The 23,153-nt window shown below is 46.8% G+C and overlaps 1 protein-coding gene across 6 annotated transcripts in view; it reads right to left on the bottom strand.

Moving 5' to 3' along the window:
• sntb2 (syntrophin, beta 2) overlaps positions 1-23,153 on the bottom strand; it is a 112,029-nt gene that overhangs the window by 8,787 nt on the left and 80,089 nt on the right. The window contains exons 7-8 of one of the 6 annotated variants that reach the window (XM_077567523.1): positions 17,828-17,966; positions 6,355-17,393 (exon numbers count right to left, since the gene is read on the bottom strand). The exons of 1 other annotated variant lie outside the window; for it this stretch is intronic. In XM_077567523.1, coding sequence (XP_077423649.1) covers positions 17,386-17,393; positions 17,828-17,966 — 147 coding nt within the window. In that variant the 3' untranslated portion in view covers positions 6,355-17,385. 4 more of the 6 variants (XR_013294366.1, XM_077567520.1, XM_077567524.1 and 1 more) reach the window with 4 other exon arrangements.

The raw sequence follows: 23,153 nt of genomic DNA, 5'->3' as shown, positions 1-23,153 counted from the left end.
CCGTCCCCGATGTCCACGCGATGCTGCAGAGACGTGTCAACCACGACAGCCCCACAACATCCAGAGCCTTCAGGAACTCCGGGCGGATCTCATCCACCCCCGAGGCCCTGCCACCGAGAAGCTTTCCAACCACCTCGGCGACTTCGACCCCAGAGATAGGGGAGCCCACTTCAGAGTCCCCAGACCTTGCTTCCTCAAAGGAAGGCGTGTTGGTGGAATTGAGGAGGTCTTCGAAGTACTCTCCCCACCGGTTCACGACGTCCCGAGTCGAGGTCAACAGCACTCCGTCTCCACTATACACAGTGTTAACGGTGCACTGCTTTCCTCTCCTGAGACGCCGGATGGTGGACCAGAATTTCCTCGAAGCCGTCCGGAAGTCGTTTTCCATGGCCTCACCGAACTCCTCCCATGCCCGAGTTTTTGCCTCAGCGACCGCTAAAGCCGCATTCCGCTTGGCCAGCCGGTACCCGTCAGCAGCCTCCGGAGTCCCACAGGCCAAAAAGGCCCGATAGGACTCCTTCTTCAGTTTGACGGCATCCCTTACCGCTGGTGTCCACCAGCGGGTTCGAGGATTGCCGCCACGACAGGCACCAACCACCTTACGGCCACAGCTCCGATCGGCCGCCTCAACAATTGAAGCGCGGAACATGGTCCACTCGGACTCAATGTCCCCCGCCTCCCCCGGGACAATGGAGAAGCTCTGCCGGAGATGGGCGTTGAAACTCTTACTGACAGGGGATTCTGCCAGACGTTCCCAGCAGACCCTCACAGTACGTTTGGGCCTGCCTGGTCGGACCGGCATCTTACCCCGCCATCGGAGCCAACACACCACCAGGTGGTGATCAGTTGACAGCTCCGCCCCTCTCTTAACCCGAGTGTCCAACACATACGGCCGCAAGTCCGATGATACGACTACAAAGTCGATCATCGAACTACGGCCTAGGGTGTCCTGGTGCCAGGTGCACATATGGACACTCTTGTGCTTGAACATGGTGTTCGTTATGGACAGTCCGTGGCGAGCACAGAAGTCCAGTAACAAAACACCACTCGGGTTTCGATCGGGGGGGCCATTCCTCCCAATCACGCCCCTCCAGGTCTCACTGTCATTACCCACGTGAGCGTTGAAGTCCCCCAGTAGAACGAGGGAGTCTCCAGGGGGTGCGCTCTCCAGCACACCCTCCAAGGACTCCAGAAAGGGTGGGTACTCTGAGCTGCTGTTCGGTGCATAAGCACAAACAACAGTCATGACCCGTCCCCCCACCCGAAGGCGGAGGGAGGCTACCCTCTCATTCACCGGGGTAAACCCCAACGTACAGGCGGCTAGCTGGGGGGCAATGAGTATGCCCACACCTGCTCTGCGCCTCTCACCGTGGGCAACTCCAGAGTGGAAGAGGGTCCAGCCCCTCTCGAGAGGATTGGTACCAGAACCCAAGCCGTGTGTGGAGGTGAGTCCGACTATATCTAGTCGGAACTTCTCAGCCTCGCACACCAGTTCGAGCTCCTTCCCTGTCAGAGAGGTGACATTCCATGTCCCCAGAGCTAGCTTCAGTAGCCGGGGGTCAGACCGCCAAGGCCCCCGCCTTTGGCTGCCACCCAACTCACTGCGCACCCGACCCCTTTGGCCCCTTCCACCGGTGGTGAGCCCATGGGAAGGGGGACCCACGTTGCCTTTTCGGGCTGTGCCCGGCCGGTCCCCATGGGTATAGGCCCGGCCACCAGACGCTCGCCTTCGAGCCCCACCTCCAGGCCTAGCTCCAGAGGGGGGCCCCGGTGACCCGCGTCCGGGCAAGGGAAACGAAAATCCAATGTTTGTACTCATCATTGGGGTCGTTTGAGCCATGCTTTGTCTGGTCCCTCACCTAGGACCTGTTTGCCTTGGGTGGCCCTACCAGGGGCATGAAGCCCCGGACAACATAGCTCCCAGGCTCATTGGGACACGCAAACCCCTCCACCACGATAAGGTGATGACTCACGGAGGCACCTAAACCGAACACTTCAAAATCCAGCCAGAGTCGTGGGGCCGCCAGGAGACCCAAAGGGGGACCAAAGAAAAGAAAGAAAAGCGAAGCCCAGCACCGACCAGACACCACCCACCGGGCCACTCACCTTCACCAACCCCAAAGACATCCCAACTCCAACAAATCAGGGAAACCTCAAGGGCCCAAAGGAGAAACTGAGGAAAGGTAGAAAGGACAGACGAAGCAGAGTGAGATCCACAGACACCAGCCTCCACCGAATCAATGACCTGAGGGAGAAACAAATTGTGTCTGAGTCTCGATAGATGCTGGTGTGGTGGATCTAGCATGCATGAAAATCTCCACCAAAGAGGGGAGCCGTCGACCTCCGCCAGGACAGAGCAAGCGCAACACCTCAGGGCCCCCCAGGCCGCGGCCGCGCCAAAGGACGACCCCCGGGCCCCGCAGGGGCCACCGGCCGGAGAGCAAACCCCGGAGCAGGAGCGCCCCCCACCCCAACGCGGCCCGCGCCCCCAACCCAACGCAGCAGGACGGGGCACTGCAGGCCCACCAGGCACCCCACCGGCCCACAACCCCCGCTCCCCTCGCGACCCCCCCCGCCCCCCACCCCCGCCACCCACCCCAACCCAGCCCCAACCGCCCCCAGGTCCCCAAATCCCCAGACACCCTCCCCACCCCAGCACCCCCCACCCCGGCACCCCCACCACCACCCCCCCACCAACCAAGCCGCCCCCGCCCCCCGCCCCCACCCCCACCAACCGACAGCCCCCCAGCCCCCGACCCCAGACCCCGGGGACACACCGCACCCAGGCATCCGCGCCGAAGAGGGGGCCGGGCAGCGGAGCGGAGAGGGCACCCGCGCCCACCCCACCACGCGGAGGGACGGAACACCAGGGGCAGAAGGGGAGATGGGGGCACCGGAGGACGGGCGGCATCCCCGAACCCCAGGCCCAGCGGGGAGAGGCCCCGGTCGTCACCCCAACGATCAAAGTGAAAAACTAACCCTGTTACTAAGTTCGCCAGCTCGCCGACTGGCGAACTCTACCCCTAAACCGTGTGTGTGACCCCACCCAGTGTATATACATAAGTGTGTGTGTGTGGTGCATTAAAATTGGGGGCAGGTGAACCGGAGCAGAGGGAAATGATATCCCCCCCTGCTCCGATCCATCCGCCCCCCAGGCATGTCAATGAGCGTATGTGGTGCATTAAAATAAATTAATGGGGGGGGGGGGGGGTGCACACGGACAGGCGACCGCAGCACTGCTTCATACCGCGGCCGCCCCAACCGATGCCCCCCCCCCCCCCCAGTTGTGTGGTGCATTAAAATTTGGAGGGGAGCTGCAGGGCGGAGACGGTGTCTCCACCCCACCCCACTCCCCCCCAAAGTGTGTTATGTGCCCTAAAATGTATTGTGCAAAACTAGTGCAGTGAGTTAAGAGGAGCGACCAGCTGGGCCCCCCCCAACCGGGCGGGGGGGGGGGGGAGGCGCACCCGCCCACCAAAACCCCCACCCACCCCACCGGGACCCCGGCGGGGCTTGCCCCCCGGATACCGGGGCCCGCCCGAAGTGCCCGGAGGCCCACCGGAGCGGGGCGGGCACAACACCAATCCCGCCCACTCCCCCGGCTCCCGGAGCGCCGAGACCCGGGCCACGGACGGAACCCCCGGCCTAGGGGAGGGGGAGGAGGGCGGACAGGGGAGGGGGAGGGGACGGGGGAAGGAGACGACAGGAAGGGCAGGAGGCAGCAGCAGGGCCGCAGAGAGAGGGGGAGAGGAGGAGGAAGGGCGACGAGGGAGAAGGGACAGGGAGGCGGAGGACGGGCGGGGAGAGGTGAAGAGGGAGAGGAAGCAAGGGGGAGGAAGGGGGAGGGGAGAGGGAACCACGGGGCACCCCGGCGGCCCACAGGCCCCGACCCGCGTCGCCGGACCCAGAGCGACGGACCGCGCCGGGGCGGCGCCGCCCCGGACACCAGGGAGAGCCCCGCAACACAGCACCCACCACGAGACCCAGGGAACGACCAAGACGCAGCCGCCACCCAGCAGCCAACAGAGGGGCAGACCCGCCCACGCCCAGCCAGGGGGGACAGCACCTGTAGCGTTAGTCCCCTGGCATGCAGTGAATCCGAATATTAGCCTTTAGTGCCCATTGGAGGTGAATCTGTTCGATCCTGTTGGCAGCAACTGGGTTCCTGACTATAAAAACACAACCATTAGTAACAAACTGCCAAATGCAGAGACATCAATGTAAGTTATCACAATGTGGTGGCTCTCGCTAACAGGCAGAATTAAATAACCAGAATTAGGTTAAAATATTCTATATACGTAGACCATATTTCTATGAATTTTGATATTTGTTTTTTATTTGAGGCCGATATTTTTTCCATTAAAATGTGATTTATAAGGAGGTTAGACCATTGGTCGATATTCAGAGTTTGTTTATTTTTCCAGTTAACAAGAATTGTTTTTTTAGCGATAGTAAGGGCTACAAGTGTAGATTGAAATTGTTTATGTGGTAGGTCAGTTGTTGTTAGGTCACCTAGCAAACACAAGTTTGGAGATAAAGGTATCCTATAGTCCAAGATAGCGGAAAGTTTTTCTAAGACTTTAGTCCAGAAATACATAACCGGGGTGCATAACCATAAAGCATGAAAATAAGTGTCTGTAGTGTTTTGTAAACACTGGAGACAAATGTCGGAGTCGGAGAGGCCCATTTTCTTCATCATATATTGAGTAATGTATGTTCTATGGATTATTTTGTATTGGATAAGTTGTAAATTTGTGTGTTATCTGTATTTGTGGTATCACTCCTTCCTGACACAGCGCACACAGCAAGTCAGGGTCAACAGCTCCCTCTCGGAACCCAGATTGATAAGCACAGGCGCCCCACAGGGCTGCGTCAGCTTCCCGGTCCTCTTCACGTTGTACACAAATGATTGTGTGACATCACACCCAGAGAACTTTATCATTAAGTTCTCTGATGACACAGCTATCGTCAGCTTGCTGCAGGCCGGCGGTAGCCCACTGGACTATTTCTCAGAAATAGAGAAATTTGTCCAGTGGTGTGACCAGAATCATCTTGTGCTCAATGTGGGGAAGACAGAGGAGGTGATATTTGATCCAAAAACTGTTGGTGACCACAGGCCAGTCGTCATTAAAAACAATCACATCAGCCAGGTGGGTTCATACAGGTATCTGGAGGTCCACATTGACAACACACTCCGCTGGAGGGTACACGTTGGAAGTCTCTGCTCCAAACTCTGTGGGGTGGGGTGGATGGCGGGGGGTGGATGGGGGGCGTGGGGGGTGCTCCGCGTTTTCCGGCGTTAGCATCGCTAGCCGGTGAGGCTTAATGACGTGATCATAGCCGCCGCGTCAACGCTTCCAACTTCGGCGTCAACCTCGGAGTCACCATCATCATCATCGTCGTCATCAATGTGCTCTTTAGCATTGGTCGATGCTTTTCGTCTTTGAAAAAAATGCTCAAGCGTGAGCTGGTTGCAACCGGTCGCCATTATGGCTTCCTCAGCCATTGTCCCCTCAACACTCTAGCTCCGCCTCACGTCTTCGACTGACGCCTACCCAATCTTGTCCAAAGAGAGTCATCGCTGCCATCTAGGGGCCAAAAATAGGCATTATACTAACTAGATCTGCTTGATACTTTCAGCACAGCTGGCCAAGGCTTTCCTCCACCCTTTTCCCCCCAAAAAAAACAAAAAACTTGGTGACCGTCTTAACTCTTTGACTGCCAGACGTTTTCAGAAACGGGATGTCGCCAGTGCCAGCCGATTTAAGCATTTTGACTGATCTTTCAAGGTCCACAGAAAATGTTGTGTTTGGACTATGGAAACACACATACTACCAAATGAAAGATTGAACTCTCATCTTTCATCAGAAAAAAGTTTGTTTCTACCTTATTCCCTTCTTCAGTAATCAACAATAGAAAATGGTTAGTTTCACCGAAATGCTCTGTTTTGAAGATGTTTTTGTGAAACTATGTTATTTCATGCACTCTAGTGAATTCTACACTTCTTTTTGTCCATGAATGATGCCACAAACACCTATTGTAAATAGTGCTTTACTTCTGTAATACACCACCACCAACAATGAAAAAGTGTTTTTAGATTGCAAAATGTGTTTATTTCCATTCAACAGTGTAACAATTTGACAAAACAATTTCGCAAACTATTTACAAATGTGTGCAACTGTGGTACTATTTACAATTATGTAGATGTTTCAAATACAGTTTTTCTTTTTGTAACACTGCCCTGCGTGCAAGAAGACGGAGCAGGATTTGCACAACAGATACGTTTCACTTCGATTGTCCGTTTCGCGTGCAGACGTTACACTTTCTTGACGGCCTTTTTTTCCGGGGAATAGCAAGTAGCAGACTGTACCCACTCCTCTGATGAATATGCATTGGACTCGGGGTACTCTTCGTCGTCAGATTGAACGTCCGCCTGAGAGTGCTCGGTTGTGCTTCGCGTTTTCCGGTGTTAGCATCGCTAGCCCGTGAACCTTTATGACGTCGTCATAGCCGCCGCGTCAGCGCTTCCAACTTCGGCGTCAACCTCGGAGTCACCATCATCATCATCGATGATGATCATCGTCGTCATCAATGTGCTCTTTAGCGTTGGTCGATGCCTTTCGTCTTTGAAAAAAATTCCCAAGTGTGAACTGCTTGCAACCGGTCGCCATTGTTCGCTTCCTCAGCCATCTAGCTCCGCCTCACGTCTTCTACTGCCGCATCAACGCTTCCAACCTCGGAGTCACCATCATCATCATCGATGATGATCATCGTCGTCATCAATGTGCTCTTTAGCGTTGATCGATGCCTTTCGTCTTTGAAAAAAATTCCTAAGTGTGAGCTGCTTGCAACCGGTCGCCATTGTTCGCTTCCTCAGCCATCTAGCTCCGCCTCACGTCTTCTACTGCCGCGTCAACGCTTCCAACCTCGGAGTCACCATCATCATCATCGATGATGATCATCGTCGTCATCAATGTGCTCTTTAGCGTTGGTCGAAGCTTTTCGTCTTTGAAAAAAACTGCTCGAGTGTGAGCTGCTTGCAACCGGTCGCCATGTTCTCTTCCCTTCCCCAGCCATTGTCCCCTCTAGCTCCGCCTCACGTCTTCTACTGACGCCAACCCAATCTTGTCAAAAGAGAGTCATTGCTGCCATCTAGGGGCCAAAAATAGTCATTAGGCTAACTAGATCTGCTTGAAACTTTCACCACAGCTGGCCAAGGCTTTCCTCCATCCGTTTCCCCCCAAAAAAATAAAAAAATTGGAGAACGTCTTTTAACGTCCTTGGCGGCCCTCCGTAGGTTTTTACTAAACGTCATTTAATGTTTTTGGCAGTCAAAGAGTTAACGTCTTTGGCGCTCCTCCGTAGGATTTTACTAAACTTTATTTAACGTTTTTGTCAGTCAGTCAAAGAGTTAAAGATGCACAAACCAGTGGCTGTGTGCGCATGTTGTCTCCACAATTTCCTCGACCAATTTTAAGCTTGCTTTAACACAACCAGCGAAACAAAAACACATTTGGATTCAGTTTTTCTTGATAAGCCATGTATGTTTTTCCTTTTGAGCACCACAGGTACACCAAGTAGTTTTAATAGTTTATTATAATAATAATACATTGGATTTTCTATAGGGCTTTTCTATCTAATCAGATACTCAAAGACGCTCCACAGTGGTTGCATTATTTGTACGCTCACACATTCACACTGAAGTGCCAACCATGACATAATGACAGGATATTATTGCCTTAAAGATGACAACGGAGAACTGGTTCTCTGGCTGCCACCCACCCTGTTCCACAGGCAGTTTACAGGGTAAACAGAAAGGCAGTCAGGCCCTCAGTTGCCACGGCCCAGTTAGCCTTTATTGACCTAAAGCCTGTAGGTACAATTTTGCATTGTTTAAGTGATATATGAATTGAAAGTGCAATTTATATCATTGTTGTACCGCCAACTGGTTTATGATTTAATTTCTACTCAAATGACACTTTCTGGGTTTCTGTGTGTGCCGTCTTAGGTTGGAACAAACATGGTTGAGTACATCTAGCAGGCGGAAAGAAGGCCCTACCTCACTGTTCTTGGGCTTGTCGCATAAACTTAATGTGCCTCACAATCATTTGTAATATTTGCAGGTCATATACTGTATATCCTCAAAACACACTACTTGGTGCAGTTGACCTGTGCTTTTAAAATAATTAAATTTTTTTATATCAACTACCCCGAGCAGTGGGTGCAAGCATGGGAGTTTCTGCAAACAATTGTATATATCATAGAGAGACCTGAGTCGAAGCAGGTGGAATTTTTTTAAGACAGGCTGGCAAAACACTGCTTTGTAAAGATTCTAGTTCAGTTTTTGATGAACCGCCATCTATGCCTCAATACTGTGGTTTAGTTTTTAAGGTTATTTTTTTCCCCCTTTACATAGCAACTGTTTAAAAAAAACACACACACACTTTGAATTGCCCAAATTTTGGCAGCGTTGAATGGCAAAAACAAATAATTTGTCCAATATTCTCTCTGCTAAATAAATTAATAAAAAAAATATATATTTGAACACATACCGCCTGCATCTTCATCTGGGGAAAGCATCTGTTATTTGAGATATTGGTCTTTATACTATCCATCCATCCATTTTCTTAACCGCTTAAGCCTCACAAGGGTTGCGGGGGTGCTAGAGCCTATCCCACACACTGAACTGGTTGCCAGCCAATCCAGGGCACACATAGACATCCATCCATCCATTTTCTTAACCGCTTTTCCTCACAAGGGTCGCGGGGGGCGCTGGAGCCTATCCCAGCTGGCTTCGGGCAGTAGGCGGGGTACACCCTGAACTGGTTGCCAGCCAATCGCAGGGCACACAGAGACGAACAACCATACTCACAATCATACCTATGGACAATTTGGAGTGTTCAATTAACCTGCCATGTATGTCTTTTGGAATGTGGAAGGAAACCGGAGTACCCGGAGAAAACCCACGCAAGCACGGGGAGAACATGTAAACTCCACCCAGGAAGGCCAAAGCCCAGACTCGAGCTCATGTCCTCTGCACTGGGAGGCGGACGTGCTAACCAGTCAGCCACCATGCCGCCCACACATACGTAGACATATAAGATTAATTTGTAAGATGTTATTAAAATTAGGTTAATAGTGTAAATCAATAAACCTATAGTGGAGGTTCATTCTCCCTAGATTGTTCTATGTTGAATATACTTAAAATAAAATCAGAGACCTCTACAGTGTAGCCAATATAGCATAAGTGGATATTTTGTAGAAACATTTCATCACTTGTAAACATTTGTCTGTGTGTTGCATAATTTAGACAGGTGATAATTGGTGAAATTGAAATAGCAGAATCTGATTTATTTAAAATAGATAGTAATTTAAATGTGTGTCACTCCCTTAACACTGAAAACAAAGATATTAATTAGACAATGGTTGGTTCTTTTTAGTGGTTAAAAAATGGATGTTTGAATTACAATTTTAAACTTATTTTGTAATGTTGATGTGCAAAAATACATAAAATTGGCTGATTCTTGCTAATAATAAAAAAAGATTGGTCAGGCCTTAATAGATAAATAATAATAATAAACAATGCGATTTACTGCCATTTGGGTCAATTTTATTAACATTTGAGTCTTTTAACTAAAAGTTGAGTAAAAACAACAACATTTTTTTGCATTGACCCAATTAGATGTATTACTTTAACCATAAAACTTGGGTCAAAATGGAATAACCCAACTGTTGCTTTGATTTGACCCAATAGGTTGTATTCATTTAACCAAAAAAATTGGGCCAAAACTGAATAACCCAATTTTTTGGCTCAAATTGGCCCAAGTAGTAGTCGGTCCTTTTTTAACTCAGTAATTGGGTCAAATTTAACCCAAATTGGGTTAAATTTGACCCAACTGTTTGTAGTGTGTGCGAGTGCACGTTATATCACACAAGGAAACAAAAAATCCACACAAATTGTGAGTTCAGATTTTTTGTGTGTATGTGCAATTACATTGCATACTGTTTATTGGTACAAAGTCTAAAATACATTGCAGAATTCATCCTCATGTGACCTACGTATGTCTCATGATTATGTCGGGCACAAACTGCCACAGACATTACCTTTGGTTATAACACCCCAACCCTATGAAGCAACCATTTGCATAGAAAGGTTAGTTAGTTAGACATTTTAAAACAAAGGATAAATAAAGTTGAATATTGATAATAATGTACACAAACATAAACTTTAAAGAAAAACCTAGATAAGCAAGGATGGTACTACTTGCTGAAAGATGACCAATCATTGAAGAAAATACAGTGCAGAAAATCAGTAAAAGAATAATTTAAACTGTTGTTTAAAAATGTTTGGCTTCAGTTGTTGAAGAGCAGCATTCTGTCAGGGTAAACAACGTCAAAATCCTTGTACTTTTTGACACAGGCGCAGATTGAAAAGAGCAATAGTGTTTAGCAAGAGAAGAACAGTTGTACAATTGTTGTTGTATGATTAGTAAATATTACGTTGTCAAGATTGAAACAATATAAACAAACATAGTAAATTTAGCAAGATATTTAAAAATGACCTCTTAAAGAAACCTCAATTTGGGCGCGGGCTGATGAGCAAAAACTACATCAACTGGAGCTGCTATAAAAAGCCCTCACAGCCTGGACCACTTTAGGGTATTTGCACGTTGAGGTACTGTTAAATTGGAATTTGAACTTTTTGAAAACCGTTAAATTTAGATTTTTCGTTTTGTGCCAGTCCTAATGTATACACAAAATGCAATGAGTTTCCAAGCACGTTTGGACCACCCAAATCAGCAAACTTTTCTTTGCAAACGCGCAGCCACAGCAACAGCATTGGTTAAAATAAAATGTGCTTTTCATCAGCAACATCTTTAGATGACACAGCCGCAGATTCAAGTCAATCAGATCAAATCTGTGGGAGATCTTTAAAATGTGACCTCTATACAGGGCTGGACTGGCCATCTGGCACACTTTTTTTGGGGCCAATGCAGTGCTTTTGAGAAATAATGTCGGTACACGTCCTAAAAAAATAAAATAAATCCACTATCTTCTCAAAGCCTTGAGACGAAGGAAGCAACCACTTTTTCCTGATCATTGTTTCCCCTCTTCACTGAGCATTTGTGAGCAGGGGGAGGAAAAGAAAGGAGTAGCCAGCTTCTCGAATTTCAGTGGGCGTGACAAACCTTTACCAGAGGCCGTGCCACTAACCCGAGGGGGCTAGGTCGAGTGCACTTCTGTCTCTTTTTGACGTTACTAAGTCACGGAAGTTTAATCTGCCCGTTTGAAGCACACATTTTAGAAAGGAGGAGAAAGCTAAAGAAGTCGCGGACGGACTCTTTTAATACCTGGTTGGATTGTAGACAGGCCGGGGATGCATATTATTGCTAGAAAACTCCACTTAAGTAAATTTTCCTACTATGGGACCTTTAAAGCTCGGAGAGCGGATACCTTATTTTGTTTTGTTATGACCAATTTTCGGTCTCTTAGCCGATGAAATACATTAGAATATACACGAGAGGGTGACGTGGGCCTCGTAGCATGTCCTGGAATTTTATTCGAGCATTTATGGCTGACGCAGATTTGCGGCAGTTATGAAATAAATGATGCCTTGGGAGGAATTCGAATCAGTGTAACGAGTCGACAGTGACACACTGTTAAGAAATATGCTTGTAGACAATGAGGATGTTGAAAATTCCAACGGTTTGTAACGGAATGTACAACAAATAATTACCACTCGATCCCCCGACGTTGTTACAACTGCGCTCCAGTGTTGGTATTGGTAAGGTAAATATACTCGCAGATGGGACAGTTGTTTGTTGATTTTTTTTACAATTATATTGAAGGTTTAGAATAATAAACTTAGATTTGTGTAAACGGCACATGTGTATGCTCTGAAATGTTTTCGGAATTATGTTTCTATCTGCTTCAGGAGCTGAGGAATGAATTATTCAGTAGGCATTGACAATATTGTTGAATTTTCAGAGAAACTTCAGGTTTTTGGGGGTAATTCTAAAGTCACCCATAGGTTTAAGAGGCATGGTTTAACAGGCGCTTTAGGCCTTAATGTTTAAGCATTTCCCATGTTTAAGCAAAATTTTATTCCTCACCTCCATCATATAGTATTTCATGAATTTTTTCCCCCCAGTTGTTGCCCCAGGTCTTACCCAGTTTAAAGTCAATAGGAAGAAAAATGTTGTTTGGGGCGTGTGGGGTGGGGGGGTGGGTTATGGCCAAAGCGAATGTGCAAAAATGGGCCTAAATTGGACATTCAAAAATTCATAGCTCATTTCCTGTACATTTTAGCATATGGCGTCCACTGATTTATTTGTGCACCTCTGGGTGCTACACATGCATGCCAATTTTCGTAGCCTTCGGTCAAACGTGCCAGAATTGGGTTATATTTTTCCACTCTAGGGGGCGTTGTAATAAAATGTTGTAATACAACTTCATAATATCATAGTTTGGTGAGTTTTTGTACATGTCTAAAAATGTGATTGTTTTCTACAGATACAATAGGGACCTCGCAGAAGTTGCTGCTCGGGCCCTAAATATAGGTTGGTTATATCATAAGAATACATGTTTTCATCAGATACATAAGTGATTGTATAAAAATGTTATCATAGATTAGTACTAAGTAGTTAAGCATAGGTCTGGTCAGAATCTTTGAAGACTTTCAAAATGTGCCAACATTTTACATTTCAAGTCACAGCTACAAAAACATATATTAACAATTTAAAATTGTGAAAAACAGGTCACAGTATCTTAGTGTAATCAGGAAAATATAAATTGTATGAACAGCATTTGGAAAAAAGGTAATAGGAAAACAAATAATTAGCTACTGACATCTGACATCTTTATCTCACATTTAATTAGGCAAGTAATAGACAAGAATAATTACAATTCATTTGCTATACGCACTGGGTATGTTGGTAAGTTAAAGTTTCCAAAACAATTTACAGTGGTCCCTCGCTACTTTGCGGTTCACTTATTGCAGATTCACTCTATCACGGTTTAGATCGCTACATACACTGTAGCGCCATTGCAAACGAAAGTGCATCAAATTATTTATAACATTTCGACGAAAACAAGCATTAATATTCACACTCATATGCATAATGTATAGTAAAAAGAGACCTACGGCATTCCTGCTTGATAATTCAACGTGGTTGGCAGTGGTTTGCATTTCCATACTGCTCCGTGAAAGCCGACATGTTTCTTTCGCAAACCGAAAGTACGTTTAGCGATAATACTTTTCCCTTAAACATCAATAAAATTAGTAATTATCCATCCAAATAATTAGTAAACCTTTTTTAATGACAAAGAAATACTTTTTTTTACCTCTATTTTGCGGAAATCGCAGGTGGGCATGGAACGTATCACCCGCGAAAAGTGAAGGAACACTGTAAAGTTTACCTTTAACGATTTTATTTTTTTTAAAGTCACTTTGGGCCATGATCCAAACATTTCAAGCTCTCTTCTAAACACACAAATTGTTGATAAGTCTTGAAATAAAACTTTTGACCTGCACACCAAAAAATCTCATTGGTGGCATACCATTACATACAATACAGATGCATTGCATAGAAAAGACAGGACAGGACAGAACAGGACACTTTCAGTACATGATAGTTGATATTTACTGTCTTGCAGATGTACGTTCCATAATCAAAGGCTATGATATACTGTAAAAAAGAAAGATCTGTGTGTTTGATCATGTTTTTGTTACATAGTGGGGCCAACATTTGGGCCCCACAAGTTTAGACCTCTTTTTCAGGGTTAAGGCTTGTTTTTAGAGTTTAGGTTTGAATTGGGTTATGGTTGAGGTTAGGGCAAGGAATGGGGGCAGGCAATCATTTTTTATGGTTGGGGTTAGGGGAAGGGGTTAGGAAATGCATTATGTCAAGGAGATGGCCCCACAAAGATAGTAAAACAAACCTGTGTGTGTGTGTGTGTGTGTGTGTGTGTGTGTGTGCGCGCGTGCGTGCGTGCGTGCGAAATATTGAGTAATGATGACCCTGAAGTAGGGATGTGGACTCAAAATTTGAAGTCTGAACATAGATGTGAATGGTTTGTTTCTATTTGATAGGCTGGTGATCAATTCATATCAGCTGAGACCTTATTGGAATGAAGCGGTCTAGAAAATGGATGGATGGAAGTAAATGAGGTAATACTTGGTCATACAAACAATATCTTAAAACGCTCATGTCATTCATTGCCAGCAAGTCATGCTGATAAAAAAACCCAATAAAAACATAATTTAGATGCCACAATAGGTGTAATACTGTTTTGTGCAAGTTTTAAAGCATTAACCCCCACAATTGTTCGTGAAGTAAAAAATGGACACAAGCAAGCAGCCAGAAGCATGGGAAAGACACACATACACACACAAAGACATATCAGCTATTTCTTGCATAGTTTCTGCATGCTGAACTTCCATACCGACCCTAAAAGTATTGCTTTGACACTTTATGATAAAAAAACTAAGAAAAGATTAAACAAGCCACTGGAAGGCTACTCTGGAATTCTAGGCAAATACAAATACAAGAGTACTTAACTCATAAGGCCTCCACCATTTATTGATTGTCTAAAATCCTTCATCCTGAACGTTATTTTACAGTAAAACTTAAATTGAAGTACGACGAGATCATATAACCGTTCACCTCATCTAGAGCCATACTCTCATGTTCGTGCGCAAGTCATTTTTGGACGCACCTGGACTTTCACAATTTTTATCTACACAGATTCTCCTGTCCGGACTTCAGACAACACACATATCACATGCAAGCTGGGAATTAATGCAGAACCACTAAAGAGGTGTGATTCATTGCCAGCTGAGGCTACGTGGAAATCCTGGAACGTGCACTTGAGAATGTCACCTAAATCTGTTAACACAATGGCGGAAAACAAAAATCTGGGAGTGCCGATATTCTCCGCCATTAAATGTCACAACTAAAACACGACTCATAGTGCCATGTTGAGCAATTCAATAAAGTATTCCTTTGTGCAGTCTTTTTATGCAGCTACGTACAATCTTGGTTGGAGATCTTTGCTCATTTTGGCAGGATAGAAAACATATCTGGTACTTTGATTAAACAGCAAACGTCACATTTACAATAATAGAAAACTGTTGTGGACCAGGTCCCACAACATGAGGCAAAAGAAGGCCATTTTACAAGCTACCAAAATAGAAACCAATGCGTAGCCAATGGATCATAGCAGACAAAAAAAGTGGATCCTCATCGTGGTGGATATCGCTTGTGTAGCGACCACTTTATACAATTATACGATGAGTCAATTACTCAATCAGTTAGTCGTGTAGATGTAGCTTGATTGTTTAGTTATTAAAGGACGGCGCAAAACGTGATCGGGCATTTTGCACACGGCTTGTGAATCAGCAGATGCTAAACTGCGTAAAGTTAGGCTCCCACCACACGCAAAATGTGGGGGAAATACTTATATAAATATATATAATCTGATGCATTATTTTACACATCCCACATATTTCACCGGCTTCGTTGGGTTTCCCACACCCTCCTCTTTCCTGTAATGGCCAAGTTGCACTGCTGATGCTTGCCTTGAAATGGCTAAGCTGCTTGAGAGGGTGTCTGGTGTCACGGCCCACACCCCTCCACATGTGTATGTCTTAGTTTTGTTGTAATGGCTTTCATTCTTTGACGGCATGGAGTTTTTTCCTCAGGTCCATCCTGTGCTCCCTTAAGAGCCTTGTTTTTTCCCCTACCTCATGCTTTCTTTTTTTTCCCCACCTGAGAAACTTGGGGTGCTAATTAGCGAAACTCCCAGCTTCACGTTCTGTCTCCCTTTGTAGGTTGTGACTGTGAAGACAAACTCCTTACGTGTTTATATTTACTTGGCCAATACATGTGATTCTGATAACTTTCATTATTATTATTATTAACACGAGGCATAAATTGTAACTGCATCACAAGTGCAAGCTGAGGTTTCACCTTCGCAGGAGCTTGACATACAACAAGATTGAAGTGTGTAGAAATGCAAAAAACAGAGTTGGGCGTGTCAATGAATTTTGAGCGTCCGTTATTCGGCAATCGTTAACAGTCGGGATACCCTTCCATCATTAGTTGGGTTTCCATCCACCCATTTTTATTCGAATTTTCAAGAAATGCGAAAATAAAACTGAATGGAAAAGCTAGAAATTCGAAAAAGGGTCCAAAATTCACCCAAAAAGTTTTTACGCTTAGAGTGGGTGGTTTTGAAGTGTATTAAAAAAAGAGTAAAGAAAGGCATGTTTGGGGAGACGACAAAACAGAAATATTTTTTGAATTAATTAAAGAAGCGAATATTAATGCTATTTTAGATGGAAAACAGCAAAGAAAAGCTACGTTTTATCAAGAATTACAAGAGAAAACTCATACGACTTCATCGTACGTTGCAGTCGTTTCCTGGTCTTTTCTTCTTCTTCTTTTAAATTACTGGTGGATCACATCTCTTAATGGTGTATACTGCCACCTACCTTGCTCCCCTCTCAATATTCGCAAAGGAAGAACAGATGGAAACGGGCATAAGTCGCATGTCCATCTTGCGCATTTTCAGTAAATTTGATTTAAAAAATTCAAAACAATTGGATGGAAACCTGACTATTGTCAATCCATCAATATTTCAAGCCGTACGGCATTTTAATCGTTAATGTGTCATCCCTCATTCCTCAGCTTAATGGGCATCCGTCATTTGAAGTGGGCATCCGCCATTGACGGACTGACGGGCTTTCCGTCAATATTGACAGAATGCCCACCTCTAGCAAAAACTACTCAAGTCCAGCAGCAAATACAAGCAAGGTCAGATTTGACAGGGAATGCCCACAATTTTGAGTGGCAATTTGAGTGCGCATCTGGCTGGAAGGTGACATGAAGGACAGACTTTAGCCGATGGGAGAATCTGCATAGTCAGAAAAGTGTGCGACCGCGTGCCTTAGTTTTCACTCTTATGGTAATGGTAGTATAAGGCCCAGAGTGTTTAAATTGATCACTGAACTTTCACTGGAATGATAAAAGCTTTTTTAATTGATGTAGTCTGAGAACTTCAAGCAAGCTCTACTTTAAGACTCGACATAGCAACAAAGCTGCTGTGAGAAGCAAAAAAGAAAATGGAAGTGAAGGCACATTTTTATGAAAGGGTTGGGCGGTGGTGGGATTTATGTCTGTAACGTCAGGTCCAACTGAACTGTGAAGATTTGCAAGAATATCACCATCTTAGTAGATGGATCCAAGGTGTGCCTGGGCTTGTTGGTGAACAGGTCACTCAGGTTGATGTGATTGACTTCATGTGAGCAGACCCATCCGAGTGAGCTTGGCTGAAAGGAAAGCATGGAGGACAAACACAACTGGCTTGGGACTTGAATGGAGGTCAAATACCTAATAAGGGAACAATAAAAGGACAAAAATTGGGAGAAAGGTCACTAGCAGTTGATAGTGGATTAATCACATCTTGAACAGTTGAAACAAAACAGAGTAAACTACTTGGCTACAACCAACTTACTGCTATTCCTCTAAAGGGCAAGTCAACCCCCATTTTTTATTTATTTTTATTATAATATGTACTATGCAACCCCACTCATCTAAACATGATATTCTTTTTTTTTTTTTTTTGTATGTGTGTTTGTGCGTGTGTGCGTGCGTGAGAAAAAAATAAAATAAATAAATAAGAATTCCCATACCGTTCACCTAAACCGAACACTTCAAAATCCAGCCAGAGTCGTGGGGCTGCCAGGAGACCCGAAGGGGGACCAAAGAAAAGAAAGAAAAGCGAAGCCCAGCACCGACCAGACACCACCCACCGGGCCACTAACCTTCACCAACCCCAGAGACATCCAAACTCCAACAAATCAGGGAAACCTCAAGGGCCCAAAGGAGAAACTGAGGAAAGGTAGAAAGGACAGACGAAGCAGAGTGAGATCCACAGACACCAGCCTCCACCGAATCAATGACCTGAGGGAGAAACAAATTGTGTCTGAGTCTCGATAGATGCTGGTGTGGTGGATCTAGCCTGCATGAAAATCTCCACCAAAGAGGGGAGCCGTCGACCCCCGCCAGGACAGAGCAAGCGCAACACCTCAGGGCCCCCCAGGCCGCGGCCGCACCAAAGGACGACCCCCGGGCCCCGCAGGGGCCACCGGCCGGAGAGCAAACCTCGGAGCAGGAGCGCCCCCCACCCCAACGCGGCCCGCGCCCCCAACCCAACGCAGCAGGACGGGGCACTGCAGGCCCACCAGGCACCCCACCGGCCCACAACCCCCGCTCCCCCCGCCCCCCCACCCCCGCCACCCACCCCAACCCAGCCCCAACCGCCCCCAGGTCCCCAAATCCCCAGACGCCCCCCCCACCCCAGCACCCCCCACCCCGGCACCCCCACCACCACCCCCCACCAACCAAGCCGCCCCCGCCCCCCGCCCCCACCCCCACCAACCGACAGCCCCCCAGCCCCCGACCCCAGACCCCGGGGACACACCGCACCCAGGCATCCGCGCCGAAGAGGGGGCCGGGCAGCGGAGCGGAGAGGGCACCCGCGCCCACCCCACCACGCGGAGGGACGGAACACCAGGGGCAGAAGGGGAGATGGGGGCACCGGAGGACGGGCGGCATGCCCGAACCCCAGGCCCAGCGGGGAGAGGCCCTGGTCGTCACCCCAACGATCTAAGTGAAAAACTAACCCTGTTACTAAGTTCGCCAGCTCGCCGACTGGCGAACTCTACCCCTAAACCGTGAGTATGACCCCACCCAGTGTATATACATAAGTGTGTGTGTGTGGTGCATTAAAATTGGGGGCAGGTGAACCGGAGCAGAGGGAAATGATATCCCCCCCTGCTCCGATCCACCCGCCCCTCAGGCATGTCAATGAGCGTATGTGGTGCATTAAAATAAGTTAATGGGGGGGGGGGGGTGCACACGGACAGGCGACCGCAGCACTGCTCCATACAGCGGCCGCCCCAACCGATGCCCCCCCCCCCAGTTGTGTGGTGCATTAAAATTTGGAGGGGAGCTGCAGGGCGGAGACGGTGTCTCCACCCCACCCCACTCCCCCCCAAAGTGTGTTATGTGCCCTAAAATGTATTGTGCAAAACTAGTGCAGTGAGTTAAGAGGAGCGACCAGCTGGGCCCCCCCCAACCGGGCGGGGGGGGGGGGAGGCGCACCCGCCCACCAAAGCCCCCACCCACCCCACCGGGACCCCGGCGGGGCTCGCCCCCCGGATACCGGGGCCCGCCCGAAGTGCCCGGAGGCCCACCGGAGCGGGGCGGGCACAACACCAATCCCGCCCACTCCCCCGGCCCCCGGAGCGCCGAGACCCGGGCCACGGATGGAACCCCCGGCCTAGGGGAGGGGGAGGAGGGCGGACAGGGGAGGGGGAGGGGACGGGGGAAGGAGACGACAGGAAGGGCAGGAGGCAGCGGCAGGGCCGCAGAGAGAGGGGGAGAGGAGGAGGAAGGGCGACGAGGGAGAAGGGACAGGGAGGCGGAGGACGGGCGGGGAGAGGTGAAGAGGGAGAGGAAGCAAGGGGGAGGAAGGGGGAGGGGAGAGGGAACCACGGGGCACCCCGGCGGCCCACAGGCCCCGACCCGCGTCGCCGGACCCCGAGCGACGGACCGCGTCGGGGCGGCGCCGCCCCGGACACCAAGGAGAGCCCCGCAACACAGCACCCACCACGAGACCCAGGGAACGACCAAGACGCAGCCGCCACCCAGCAGCCAACAGAGGGGCAGACCCGCCCACGCCCAGCCAGGGGGGACAGCACCTGTAGAGTTAGTCCCCTGGCATGCAGTGAATCCGAATATAAGCCTTTAGTGCCCATTGGAGGTGAATCTGCTCGATCCTGTTGACAGCAACTGGGTTCCTGACTATAAAAACACAACCATTAGTAACAAACTGCCAAATGCAGAGACATCAATGTAAGTTATCACGATGTGGTGGCTCTCGCTAACAGGCAGAATTAAATAACCAGAATTAGGTTAAAATATTCTATATACGTAGACCATATTTCTATGAATTTTGATATTTGTTTTTTATTTGAGGCCGATATTTTTTCCATTAAAATGTGATTTATGAGGAGGTTAGACCATTGGTTGATATTCAGAGTTTGTTTATTTTTCCAGTTAACAAGAATTGTTTTTTTAGCGATAGTAAGGGCTACAAGTGTAGATTGAAATTGTTTATGTGGTAGGTCAGTTGTTGTTAGGTCCCCTAGCAAACACAAGTTTGGAGATAAAGGTATCCTATAGTCCAAGATAGCGGAAAGTTTTTCTAAGACTTTAGTCCAGAAATACATAACCGGGGTGCATAACCATAAAGCATGAAAATAAGTGTCTGTAGTGTTTTGTAAACACTGGAGACAAATGTCGGAGTCGGAGAGGCCCATTTTCTTCATCATATATTGAGTAATGTATGTTCTATGGATTATTTTGTATTGGATAAGTTGTAAATTTGTGTGTTTTGTCATTTTAAATGCATTTTCACAAACTTGAATCCAAAAGTCAGATTCCGGAGCTATAGACAAGTCTGTCTCCCATTTTAAGATGGGTAAAGACATTTTATCCGTATATGAAAGTAACTTATATATTTTTGAAAGTTTTTTTGTTGTTGTCGGAGAAAGCTTGGTAATATCTTTAGCTAAGCCAGGCGGTTGGAGCGTACCCTGAAGTGTTGGAATTTGTTTCTTTATCATATTTTTAACTTGCAGATAATGTAAAAAATTTCCGTTTGTTATTTTGTATTTTTGGAGCAAAGATGTATATGATATAAACATATTATCTGAGAAGAGATGGTGAAGATGTGTGATTCCTTTCTGCTCCCACACACCTAAATAAAACGTTTGGTTGTTAATTCGAAAGTCAGGGTTATGCCATAGGGGAGAAAGCCCACAGGGCTCCACTTGGGCTTTTGTAATTTCTAATGCCTTCCACCAAGCAGTCAGGGTGGCGGAGATCATTGGGTTTTTAAAACAATTATGTCGCTTAATCGATGTTGTAATAAAGAGTAAATCTAGAAGTCTGAGGTTATTACAATCTAAACATGATATTCTGACTAATATTGTATTTTTGGAATACGAATTAAGGAGAAAAACCCACCCATTTTTATCCATGTCCATGTTGACATTTGCTGTCGACTGAGAATGACATCACAGTTGCTCAGACCCATCACAGCCCAGCTTGCAAACATCACATAACAAAACTCAGAGAACAGGTGAGCCGTGATCGGTCGTTACTAGGGCTGTCCCAAACGATTATTTTTCTCTCGATTAATCTATCGACTATCTTTACGATTACCGTATTTTCATGACTATAAGGCGCACTTTAAAATCTTTTTATTTCTTCTTCTTCTTGAGAGTCATAAATTTTCTCAAAAACCGACAGTGCGCCTAATAGTGAGGTGCGCCTTGTGTGTGGACCAAGGTCCAAAATCTGACTGACTGTGTGGGAGAATTTCCCCGTCGACACATTTATACAGGGAGTTCTCGAGTTACGGCGGAGTTCCGTTCCTACGCTGGCAATGTAAACCGAATTTTGACTAAATCATTTTTTGGACACTGAAAGATGCTTCACAGTGGTTGCATTATTCGTGCGCTCACACATTCACACCACTGATGGCAGTAAACTAAACTGCCCTTGGGCAGGCTGACAGAAGCATGGCTGCCGGTGTGCACCTACGGCCCTTTCGACCACCACCAAAACATTTGCACCTTTCAGACACTAGTGTGAGTGGCACTGGAGGCAATGCGTGTTAAGTGTCTTGCCCAAGGACGCAACGGCGCATGACTTGACGTGAGAGCTGGGATGGTACAGCCAACCTTACAGTTACTGAACAACCGTCTCTACACCCTGAGCCACGGCCGCCACTCAAGTCAATATTTACATCAAAATACTTTGTACAGTAATTTAAAAAAACATGTTTGCGTGACCACGAAGAACCAATATTTTGTTTCCGCACGGACGTTCATTGCTGACGGACGGCAGAGCGAAGCTAATTCAAGCATTTAAGCTTAAACACGGAAATGTGACTCACCAGATGGTGAGCCAACCTGCTAGACGGACGGCTAAAAAAGTTAATCTTGTCTTCAAATTTGTATAGTCCTATGTTTCTTTTCTTAAGACAAAAAAAGGTTTACGTTTTACCTTGACTTGTTTCGGCGTCCACTGTGATTTTCCTCAGAAGCTGTCGAACTGACAGTTAAGACGTGTCCTAAAAACTGACAGTTGAGATGCACGTCTCAACTATCAGATGGACGTCCGTTGCTGGAGGTAACAACGCAACTTTAAATACCTTTAGAATTGCATGATTAATGTGGGAAATTAATGAAAAGGGAGGTGCTACGGACGAGTCACGGGCACCGTAAAGTCAAAACAACGTAGGTCGCGTACGACGTAACTCGATGACTCCCTGTACAAGAAAGGAGGACCTGACCTCAACTTGGTAGCGAGTTCTCTGGCAGCCCCTCCTTTCCCCACAATTTGTCAATGGATCGTGAATGCTTGGGTGAACGCAAAAGCCGGCATAATTTCCGAGGACACGACAACAAGACTGACTGACAATGAGACGGAGCCTGGCGTGTTTGATGGAGAACTTGCACAGTTGTTTGTTTCGGATACAGAAGATTGTGAGGAGTTTGAGGGATTTGTGGATAAGAATTGATCAAAAGCAACGTGTGTACATTGTTATGTACTTCAAGTAAACTGAACTCACTGTTTACATTGTTACTTCAATAAAGTACTCCGCTCGCTGCCTTTTTAAAAACATGCGCTAGCGTATGTATTAGCATAATAGCATGCTACCATATGTTTTGAGCTAGCGTATGTTTAACCATGCCTGTGCCACTTGTTTGTATAGACTATCACAATGTTTACTATTGATCATCAAATAAATTTAGATTTGAGGTGAAAAAAATATATATATATATTTTAGCACTGCTAGCTAGCGCGGCTAGCTTGCTGCTTGTGCTGCTAGCTGGTAGCCTCTGTTAAACGCTGGCAACAGGATCCGTACAATGCAATGTCAGCGCATTTATTTCTTAGTGCGCTTAACTGAAGCTTGAACGTGTGTTACTGACATCTGTCTCAAGTTCGGGGCCGTCACAAACTATGAATAGACGAGTCACGTCAGTCCTTACGCCGTGGCGACACGCTTCT

This window comes from Vanacampus margaritifer, chromosome 6 (assembly GCF_051991255.1).
Source record: "Vanacampus margaritifer isolate UIUO_Vmar chromosome 6, RoL_Vmar_1.0, whole genome shotgun sequence".
In the NCBI taxonomy this organism is placed as follows: domain Eukaryota; kingdom Metazoa; phylum Chordata; class Actinopteri; order Syngnathiformes; family Syngnathidae; genus Vanacampus; species Vanacampus margaritifer.
Note: the sequence above shows the minus strand (reverse complement) of the source record. Positions and strands in the feature narration are given on the sequence as shown.